Genomic DNA, 11,286 nt, shown 5'->3' with positions numbered 1-11,286 from the left:
ATGCCTGTCTTCCTGCCCAGCACCCACCTCCCAGCCCGTCCCCAAACTAACCAGGCTCCATCACTCACCCGGATGCTGCCCTGGAGGATGGAGGCGGCAGCTCCTCCTTCCACCCACTGAGCCCAGAACATGCCAGGATCCCACACTTGTGTCCACTGCTGAGCCTCACCCATGGCTGAGCAGCCACCCCCAAGGGCAAGGAGGGCATGTGCCCCCACCCCAGCCCAGTCACGCTCAGGCCGCCGTGTTACACCCAGGGTTGGACCATGATAAAATCAATGACGCAGACCCTCTCTTCTTTTCCGAGTCCCCACTCCTGCCCCCGCCCCTATTTGAGTTGACTCCCTCTTTTCCCTTCTCCCTGGAGCTGCAGGGGCGGGAGGTGCTAGAGGGCCTTGAAGAACAGGCCCCCCACCACTAGGCCGCTTCTCACGCCCTCCTTCTTGTGTCCCCAGGAGCCATGAGGTGCCACGTTGCCACCAGCTGCCACGTGGTGTGGCTGTTTGTGCTGATCTCTGGATGCTGGGGTAAGTTTAGTCCTTTCCCCCACAGCAGGCATGGGAAGCCAGGGCTGCAGGGTGTGGGGGCCGGTGTGGGGTTGGCGCTTTGGGGCAGGAATCCCGCCTTGCAGTGTGACTGGGTACACACTTCCCTCCCTGGGCCTGGGTTGCTCTGCAGCACTCTCAGGGCTGAAAATACCCATCCCCAGGGCCTGGGCCACTGGAGGCGGTGGGAGGAGCCTTGAGAAATACTTGAGCTTTAAGGGAAGGAGGCATCTGTGACCATGAACCGTCCTTCTTCAGCCCAGTCTACTCAGTTTTCCAGCTGTCTTTTGAGCACCTACTGTGTGTGTCACCTGCGACCAACTCTGGGGCGTGGAAGAAACGACTCGTTCTCAAGGAGTTCAGAGCCTAGCGGATTTACTAGACAACGCGAGGCTTTACTCTGCTGCAGGTGAAGAGAGTGGGAATAAAGGACAGAGGAGCCCGTCTGAAGGAAAGATTAATCGGGCCTGCGGGGATAGCCGACACTCAGCCAGAAGGGAGACACTTACTCTGCACTTTAAGGACTGAGTTTTAAAATAGGGGAGCGGGAAGAAGGGACTCCTGCAGGTGGGGACCGCCTGAGCAAAGGCGTGGAGGTGAGGGGCCTCTTCTCTCTGCCTGGAGGACCAGCCCTCCTTCCCCTCTTCCCGGGTCAGGGCCAGCGGTAGTGTCCACCGAGGAGGCCAGGGCATTTGCCTGTCCTGGCCCCCAGTACAAACAGCTCTGGTCTGATCTGAAGGAAGGCCAGGACAGCAGGCACAGCTGGCACCATGTCCCTGGGGGCCAGGGTGTCCTTGGGGAAGAGCTGTGGGCACGGTGTGCCTGGCGACAGGCAAACACATTCCTGAGGGAGGCCAGCTCCTTCTCCCACTCTAGGGAGCCGGGCGCCTCTGGAGGAAGCCACAGCCTCAAGCTTGTTGGGGTGACACTGGCATCCTGATGCCTGGAAGTCCCCTGATGGTCCCCTCTCCTGGCCTCCGGGCTTGGAGGGATTTCTGCTGGAATGCTCCTGCGATGGGGAGCTCACTCCCATCCCGGCAGCCAGGTTATGGCACAGTCACAGAGACTCTCCGGGTGGAGCTGGAAGGGGTCTCAGACCCTCTCAACTGTGGGCCCACTTTCCAGGGGAGAAACTGATGCTTTGAGAAGCAGCTGGCCCAGGTCACTCAGTCGAGGGTTCAGCTGCGCTTCCATGCAGGTCTCTGATCCTTCACAGGGGCTTTTATCAAGATACACCCTCCCCTGCCTACTCCCCCCGGGGAGACCTTACTGGGGGGTACCCTCTGGGTTTGCTAGAAGGTGGCAATCAGGACCCTTTCCTCAGCCTCCTGTGACCTTGGACACTCATGCCCTCCCAGCACATATGTAACCCCCCAGCATCTAAGTAACCCCAGCATATATGTAAAATCCCCCAACACATATGCAAAATCTCCCCAACATATATGTAAACCCCCAGCACATATGTAACCCCCCAGCATATATGTAACCCCCCAGCATCTATGTAAAATGAAACAGGTGCTGAGAGCCCAGCTGCCTTCCCCAGTCGAGGTGGCGTGTGCCTGAGCACCAGATGCGCCCTCAGTGGGCACGAGGCAGCAGCACAGAGCCAGGACTCCCGGGTCCCACCTGCTGCTCCCAGGGTCCCGCGGCAAGCTTCTTCACTTCTCTGTGAACAGGAGGGGCAGTAGGACTCTGCTCCTTGGTTGTAAAATGGTCAGAGGAGTTACCACGCATATCCAGCACTTAGCGTGATGCCTGGCACATGTTCTGTGCTAAGTAAGTGAGAGCTCTTTCATATCAGCTGTACCTTTTCCTAAGGGGAGCGAAATGGGACTCAGAAAGCAGAAGTGAAGTAAGTGCCTGGGGCCACCCAGCAGGTCTCTGGCAAAACCAGCCAGCCTGTGGTCTAGCCTGCCTGGCATCGTGGGCACAGCCCCTCCTCCTGGGCCCCACCTGAAACAGCCAGCACTCCTTCGGCATGGTGGGCGGGGGCTGACCTTAGGGACCGAAGGGCACCATCTTCTCACCGTGCCCTTTTGACACCTGCCCCCAACCCCGAGCACTCGCCTTGTCCCCCAGACTGCACCCCAGGGCCTCCCCTTTCTTCCCAGCTGACCCCACGGCCCAGCTGATTTCTTCTCCCATCCCTGGTGGTCAGAGGTGGGTCAGGCTCAGGGACAGATGCCCCCTAGATGTCAGCCCCCCTTGTCAGCCTGTCGCCTTCTTACCCTTCTCTCCTCTGGCCTGTGTGCTCCCAGGCACTTCTTATTCTGCACCCGTGGGCCTGTAGGGGAGGCCAGAGCGAAGGCCTGGACAGGCCTCCTTGCCCCTTCTTGCTGGCGGGGCCAGGGAGCATCGCTGCATCGCTGGGTCACGGAGGCAGTCTCTGGGCACTGGGCCTGAGGGCCCCTAACGTGGGGCTGCGGGCCTCACCTGACATCAGCACATATGCCCATGCACACTCCCACCCCCGGGGGCCTCAAAGCTCCCGAGGCAGTGGTTTTGCCTCTGGAGGACACAGCCTTTGTGCCTGAAACGTGGTCTTTACAAGAACGAGCGGCCTGCCAGCATGCCCCCCCCCCAGCAGCCCCTCCCAGTCCCCAGGTGCCACGCTGGCAGCTCAAGGCCACCCGCCAGGCCTCCGAGGGTGGCCGGCCTATTCCAAGAACACGAGCCCTGCTTGGTATGTGGCAGGCGATGCATGTCCCCTGCGCTCTGCCCAGCTGCCCGTGCAGAGCTCTCAGCGGCTGATTATCGGCAGGTCCTGTAAGATCAAATTTAAAAATGAACCGATGCTGCTGCAGGCGATCTTTTCCTCGCTGGTTCCCCTCCCCCACCAGCCCAAGCCCGCCCCGAAATCTCTGGGCACCCCTGAGCCTTCTACCTTTGCTCAGTCCAAGGCCCCCACAGGGATCCAAAGCATTCCCCTGGCCGAGCAGACGGCCCTGTTATTAATACCAATATTAGTAATAGCTACCACTTACCGAGTGCTTGCTGTGTGCTGGGGCATGGCGTTAAGCGCTTTATGTATGTAATCTCATTTAATCTCGGGGCAGCCATGATGTAAGTCCTATTATTATCACTGTTTTACACGTGCGTAAACTGAGGCATGGGACAGAGGCTCAGGGAGGCAGGAGGGGGAAGGGCCCCCTTGACTCCAGCCTTCTGTGAGTCGGCCTCAGCGTTCTTGAGCCTGGCCCAAGCTCTGAGGCAGCCCACGTCAGCAGAGGTGAGGGAGCGAGGGCGGCACCCCTGCCCACATCCAGGGCGCCTGGACACCCAGGAGCTGCTATGGCAGGTGCTGCACTGCGTGGGCCCTGTGAGAAGGATCAGCTCCCTGGTCGGCAGAGGCCGAGGGAAGCGCCCTCACTGCCTCCTCTGGCTGTTCTCCAACACCAACACCCAGTTCTCTGCACATCCACGGAAGGTCTCACCATTTAGTTTTGACACCAACTACCTGACGTCCGCATCAGCTTCCACAGATTTAAGGTTGAGGCCCCTCTCAGGGGCCTGTCACAAGTCCCAGGCCCCCTGCGCTTTTCACAACTGGCTCTAAATCGGAGGTTCCCATGACCTTTCCTTGGGTTCAGTTATCCAGGACGACCCACAGACCTCAGGGAAACCCCCCACTTCCATTTCCTGGTTTAATCTAAAGGCACAGCTCCGGAGCCCCAGGTGGAAGACATGCACAGGACGAGGTTCGGAGCTCTGTGCCCTGTCTAGGCGCTGTGCCCTGTCTAGGCGCTGCCACGTTGGCACATGCTCGTGTCCAGCCCCATCTTGGGGCTACCCAGAGGCTCCACCCAAGTCACCTCAATGGCATAAACTCAGCTGTGGTCAAAGGACTGCCTTATGACTAACAAGACATCCCGTCCCTTCGGAACTTCCAAGGGTTTTGGGAATCTGTGCCGGAAACTGGGACCGACACCAAATATATTCCTTATGGTGCCACACTGTGGAGGGCCATGCGAAGGGGACAGGTGAAGCCAGCCTCAGGGAGTTTCTGTGTGTGGGGGGGGGATTGTGGTATGGGGGGCTCTTTGTGGATGTGAAATTCCTCAGGCCATGCAGTATCACCCTGACCCCTTCTGGTACCAGCCCCACTCTCAGGTGTCACAGAGTCCTACAGGCTTAACTGCCCAGGGTTTCCAAGCAGCCTGCCGCTTACTAACTGCACGACTCTGGGCTAGTTCATATGTATCCCCCCTAAGCCTCGTTTCCACAACAGAAAAATGGGGCTATGATGGCACCCACCATACCACGAGGATTGGTGGAGACGGTATAGTGACTGGTACAGAGATGGGGTCCATAGATGGCAGCCATCATCATCATCATCATCATCATCATCATCATCATCATCACTACTTCTACTACTACTATTATTGTCATCATTTACAGAGGGCCTCTGGATGCCACACCCTTTCCTGGGCACCAGGGTTGTGGCAGTCAGCAAAGCAGACCGCCCTTGTCCTTGCCAGCTCACATCCCATCTGGTCTGGAGCTGGGCTGCCCACTAGAAATACAATGCGAGTTAGGTGTGTGATTTAACATTTTCCAGGAGCTGCATTAGAAAAGAAACAGGTGAAATTCGTTTTAATAATATATCTTAACCCGATATATCCATAATGCGATCAGTTCAACACGTAATCAATATAGAAGATGAATGAGGCATTTTACACTCACTTTTCTTACAAAGTCTTTGAAACCCTGTGTGCATTTTACACTTCAGCACAGCTCACTGTGGACCAGGGCTCGATAGCCACCATAGCTGGTGGCCTCGCTGAGGGTCCGTTTGCCTTGAGGAAGGCGGCCATGGCAGTGGACAGTGCAGTGCCCACTGCAGCCCAGCCCCTCTGTGTCCCCTTGGAGAATGCAGGAAGCTGGCAGACGGGTACTTGACTGACGCTCTTGTCCTCTGACTTCCAGGCCAGGTGAACCGGCTGCCCTTCTTTATCAACCACTTCTTCGACACGTACCTGCTGATCAGCGAGGACACGCCTGTGGGTGAGTTGACCCAGGGCTGGTGGGCATCTGGGTGGCATGAGGTGGGCTCCTTTCCCACAAGTGAAGGTGATCTTAGAGCCTGAGACCACCTTCCACCCATTATTGGAGCCTCCTCCATGGCATCCCTGATGGGCGTTCCTAGGGCTTCTGCTTGGGGCACTCAGCACTTCCCATGGTGGCTCATTCCAACAGAGGGGGATTCTAAGTATCAGAGAGGCTAGCATACTGAGCCCAAGTTGCTTGACTTTCGCTTCTGCATGAGTTTTGTCCTACAAAATGGTTATTTTCCTCTTTCTTGTGAAAATTTGAAGATGGAAGCTGTTGCAGACTTTGTTTTGTAGCCTTTTGAGCTTTTCTGGGATTACTGTATTTCCTGCATTGAGTATGCCTGTTTTTGTCATTAGAAAAAAAAAAAGAACTATTTAGTAGGTGATCGTAAGCATCCTGGTGTTCACCCCTTGCCTCCCCCCAACCCCCCAGCTTGCCACCTCATCACCCTGGTCCGTCCTCATGGGCCCCCTCCTGAGGACCTGGCTCCTACACCTGTAGCTGGGGATCTGCATGCACAGCCCCATGGCCTTAGTTCAGCTCTGGGGACCCAGAAGTCTCTCAGGAAATGGGAACTGAATGGAATGAAGTGTCTTGCAGCTGTTCTGACAGGCAGGCAGTCTTTCCTGTGAGCATTGTGCAAACACAGTGCCTGGAAAGGTCCCGCCCACCTCCGCAACACCCTCTCCCCCGTCCTCTCGTTCTCAGAGGTGTCATTTCAGGGAAAATGCCTGTAATCTGGGGCTTCTTACGCGGGTGGAGTTATGTGCCAGGAGCTGCGTACAAGGGGTCAGCATGGCCCATCCGTCTGGCGCATCATTTGTACTTAGAAACGAAGCAGGTGACTTGGAGAGTGGAGGGGTGTTAAGATATTTACCTAATAGGTAATTTAAAACACTTTTCTATAAAACCAAATGCAGGTGCTTGAAGTGGGGAGCCTTAGGGGGCCCCAGACTTCCCCTGCTGTCTGGGGGCATGCGCACAGCCCCTGAGGAGGCCTTGCCTTCCACTCTCCCTCATAGAGCTTTTCTGCAGGTGGGTGCTGGGCACAGCAGGTAGCAGGAGTGTTTCCGACTGCTGTGGGGATGATCCCCGTGGCCCAGGAACGGTTCATTTCTAGGGACGGGGGTTAGGGGGGGGCCTCTGCGGTCACTCCTTTGGTAACTAGCAGCCTCCATGGATGCCACTGTGAGGCTGAATCTGGGGACTCAGGTTTGGGGATCTGGGTGTTTGAAGGGCTACCTAGAGAAGTGGTTGCCTGCCTCTCTGGAATGTTCTTCCAGAGGTTTTGCCCACTTCTGGAGGCTGGAGAAGGTTCGTGCTAGCCCCTTGGAGACCTTGTTGAGCTGTTTCCTCCCCTCTGGCTTGGATCGGGGATGTCTGTGGGCTCCTGGATTCATCTGTGGCTCCTCCCCACACTCAGGCCTGGCAGGGGCTGGCACGGAGCCAGCAGAGTAGGCACCCAGCACACGTGTGTAGGTGGCCAAGTGAATGTGAGCAGCATTTGTCACTATAGGGGCTCTCCCTTTTTCGGTTCATTCATCAGTTCATCAGATAGATAGGTGCCAGACCTGGGTTCCGTGGGCCCAGAGAGGGCTAAAGAAATTGGTGTCATGGGCAATAGGGGCTGAGCTGGGTATGTGGCTAAGTCCCAGTGAGTGATTGAAGGAGGAGGGGTGGTGTCTCGGGGGTAGGGCAGAGGTGGGAGGCTGCGGAAGAGGTTTTTGGGAGGCGGTGACAGTTGAGTAGAGTTCTGAAAGAGTCCCTTCTCATTCCTTCACACACTATTTCCTGTGGCTGATTTTCTTAAGTATTTTGTTTTTTAACCTCATCCTCCTGGAGAGCCCTTTGTTGTGGAGAGAATATACTTAGGACAGGTGGGTCACTGAGGCAGAGGTGTGGCCAGCCACTGACCGGCCAGAGCTGCTGGCCAGGGGAGGTGAAGGCCCCTCTCAGGTGAGCCGTGCCGGCTTCATCACCTGGTCTGTGACTCCACATTGCCCTGCCCAGGCTTGAAGGTGGGGTCCTCAGAGGCCCGTGGTGCAGGGAAGGTGATGGGTGGAGTGGGGTGGACGTTGTTTGGCCAGCGCTGACAGTGACAAGGAAGCCCCCAGCAGGCCCCGATCTAGCACCTTTGACTCAGGCTCTGGATTGTCTTCTGCAAATGCCGGCATCGATCGGCCTCCAGGAGCGACTCCCAGGACTCAGCCCATGAAGGCTACACTTGGCAGTAGCAGCATGACGTCCGTCTGTGCAGTGGGGGTCGATCATGACTCTAGGGGGCTGTGGGAGAGAGAGAGGACTCAGTGAGCTGGAAGACAGCTCTGCTCATCTCTCTGAGCAGGAGCTGGGTCCTGAGCTGGCCCAGCAGCCTCCTGGCCCCTCCCTTCTTTTTGTATAAGCAGAGGGCAGCGCAGCTCTGGCCTGAAAGTCATGAGCCTGGTTTCTTCTGTTCCCTGCTGTGTGGCCTTGGGCACAGCACTGCCCCTTTCTGGGCCTCTACCTTCCCATCTCACCAGTGAGAGGGCATTGAAAAGATGGACTCATTGGTCTTGGTCTTCGCGGCCCAGCTGGCCCCAAATGTCTCTGGATCCTTAGATGAGACAGGCCTGGAGAACTCCACTGAGTGCTGTCAGCTACATGGATGGCCCTGGGCCATTCATAGCGTGGATGTGGACTCACGTGGACGTGGCAGGGTGCAGGCCTCTGACCGGCAGTGGCCAGGGTGAGAGTGAGGGTTGAAGCATCTTGTCCAGGGGACTGGTCTTTTGCCTGCCATGTGGAATGGGGTGGCCTAGAGACGCGACTTTGAGATTTGGCTCTCACTAACCCTTTGCTTTCTAAAGCTCAGTGTTCCAATCTGCAAAATGGGGATGGAGGAGCCCCATCTCTGGATTATTGGTGTATTTGCACATGATACTGTTAACTCCGCACCTGGAAGGTTTTGTTGTTACAGAAAGGATAGGCTGTGTGTGGCCAGGGATGGCTGGAAGGGCTGCCCTGCCAGCCATGGGCTTGCAGGGGGGACAGACAAGCACATGGATGAGCTGGGTCCAGTGGGGTGGTCAATACCAATGGCCAGCGGCATAGCCCACGCCAGTCAGAAAATGTCAGCTCACGGGAGGAGGCAGTCAGTGCTGTGGGCAGGCCAGACTCCCAGCTCTGGGGCCGATCATCCCCTTCTGCCTGGACACCCAGTGGTGGGGAGTCATCATCTTACAAGGCAGCTCCTTTTTGTGGGTTAGTTCTGAGAACGAAAAGTTCTTCCTGATACTCATATGAAACCTGTCTCCCTGGCACTCCTGCCCATTGAATGATCACTGAAGCCTTCTAGAAAAATAACAACAGAACATATGATGTACAATATATATGTGGAGAATATCCTATATAATAAAATCCTAATATGCAAATCAACCAAACGGCGGAATGACCGTTCACTATGACACGCACTGACCACCAGGGGGCAGATGCTCAATGCCAGAGCTACCCACTGGTGGTCAGTGCGCTCCCACAGGGGGCGGGCTCACAGCTGGTGAGCGCAGAGGCGGTGGCAGGAGCTTCTCCCGCCTCCGCGGCAGCGCTAAGGACCCCTCAGGGGATGTCCAACTGCCGGCCCCGAGGGGTCCTGGACTGTGAAAGGGTGCAGGCTGGGCTGAGGGCCCCCCCCACCAGTGCACGAATGTTGTGCACTGAGGCTCTAGTATTATTATGATGTTTACTGAGTGCTCAAGGCAGTGTCCTCAGTGTTGTAATTAGTTCATTTTTAAGATTCCTTTTACGAATCGGAGGTAGAGTTCATCTGAGTCAGTATGTAGTTTCTGTGACTGCTCTCCGGGTTAAAGAACAGGACGTCCATCCTGACAGCGGGCCGTGGCCCCGTGCCCAGGAGCAGAATGGGAGGGCACAGCGCGGCCATCTGAAACCCTCGCGGAGGCTGCTTGTTCTGTTACTATCTCCTCACCTATCTCAGGTTCCAATTCCCTCTGCGTGATGTTCTTTCTGAAGACCATCTCCCAGCCAGGGGAGACAGCAGCAAAATGAAGTCATTAAGTAGCTCTGTCCTCCCACCACCCTGGGCTGTTAACGCTCAGGGCCCCCTTGTCCCTGGGTGTCTTGCTCCAGACGTGCACATCAGTCGTTGGCAGCAGAGCCTGGCTTGGGTGGGGCAGAGCAAGGGCAGAACAAGGACTCGGTGTCTGGTCCGGCTCGTTGGCGTTGCCTACACCTTGGCCCTGGCTGTCAGCAGTGAATGGCCACATGGCACCTTTAGGGTGAAAGACAGGGGCTGCAAAGGTGCTGCCTCCAGGTTGCCTCCCGATTCCACTCCAGACTCGCCACCATATCGCTCATGTCATCACCAGTGACCCCTGTGGCTAGTGCAGTGGCTAGTTCTCGGGCCTTGTGACCTTTCAGAGATGATCTTTGTCTCCTCCAGATGTCACCCCTCTGGCTGTTCCTTCTCCTGGAACACAGGCTCCACATCTCCTGGATTTCTTTGCATTGGCAGGCCCGGCCCAGCTCCTCTATCTATTCTTCATGTTCTCACTCCCATGTGATCTCTAGTCTCAGGGCGTCGGGTACGGTCTCTATGCTGACGACGCTGGGATGGCTGCCTTCTGCCTGGGCCTCCTCGCAGAGGAGATTCCAGACTCGTGTACCCACCTCTCCTCACCATTTCCACCGGGATGTCTAAGGGCTCTCCGCCTCAGTGTGTCTGAAGCTGAGTCCTGATCCTCCCCCCAAAACACCTGCTGCCCCTGCAGCCTGTGCCATCTCAGGTAGTTGCACCTCTATCCTTCCAGTTGCTCAGGCCAGAAGCTTGGGGTCATCCCTGACTCTTCCCCTTCACCTCTCATCCAGTTCATCTGATGTCCTGTGGCTCTAGCTTCAAGATATTTCCAGAACCTTCTCACTTCCCACCCCTTCCTCAGCTACCCCCAGGGTCCAAGCTTGGGTTACCCCGGCAGCTCCCTAATGGTCTGCAGTAGCCTGTTCTCGCCAGAGCAGCTGAGTGATCGAGTGGTTCTTTACAGCCTGGGACAGAGCCTGTAATCAGGTCTGCTCGAGTCCCCCATCCCTCTCGGAACAAAAGCAGCGTTCCTAAATGGCGTGAAGGCTGTTTGCAGTCCTGGCCCTGCTGCTCTCACACCTCCCCACTGCCCTCCCCCCGGGAGCGCTCCACGCCAGCCATGCTGGTCTCCTTGAGTTCCTTGGGCAGGAGAGGCGGGTTCTGACCTCTCAGCCTTTGCAGGAGCCGCTCCTGCCACTGGAACACGGCGGATGAGCCTGTGCTGGGCAGTCAGGTCAGAGGCCACCACCTCGGCGGCTCTCCAGGCGGGTTCAAGTGCGGCTTCCTTGGCTTCCTTCCCTCTCTGTTAGTCCCAGCTGCAGTGCCGTTGTGACTCTGTTGCTCATCTGCCTCCCTGTTGCTCTGTGAATGCTTCCAGGCAGCCAGGGCCATATCTGTGTCCTCAGGGCTCAGCCTCATGCCCAGCTTGCATCTGGGGTTCGGGTGCCTTGAGGACAGGAATGGAGTCTGGAGTTGGTGAGCATGTGCGGGGGGGGGGGGGGGGGGGTTTTTGAATAAGGGGTGGGGAAGGCTCCCCCCCCTGCCCCACCACATTTCACCAGTGCTCAAAGTCTTGATTGTACGGCAAAGTCTTGGACTATCTGTCTCTGCACTGTGATC

General features: G+C 56.8%; 1 protein-coding gene across 1 annotated transcript in view; it reads left to right on the top strand.

Moving 5' to 3' along the window:
* Window positions 1-460: 460 nt before the first annotated feature.
* The window catches only part of LOC111826336 (cadherin-23-like), a 172,592-nt gene continuing 161,766 nt past the window's right edge, over window positions 461-11,286 (top strand). The window contains exons 1-2 of the mRNA XM_023755136.1: window positions 461-527; window positions 5,472-5,549. Of these exons, the coding sequence (XP_023610904.1) occupies window positions 461-527; window positions 5,472-5,549 (145 nt within the window). The remainder of the gene's footprint in view (window positions 528-5,471; window positions 5,550-11,286) is intronic.

Source organism: Myotis lucifugus, unplaced genomic scaffold (genome assembly GCF_000147115.1).
Source record: "Myotis lucifugus unplaced genomic scaffold, Myoluc2.0 scaffold_69, whole genome shotgun sequence".
In the NCBI taxonomy this organism is placed as follows: domain Eukaryota; kingdom Metazoa; phylum Chordata; class Mammalia; order Chiroptera; family Vespertilionidae; genus Myotis; species Myotis lucifugus.
The sequence above is the reverse complement of the archived record's forward strand: the minus strand, read 5'-3'. Positions and strand labels throughout refer to the sequence as shown.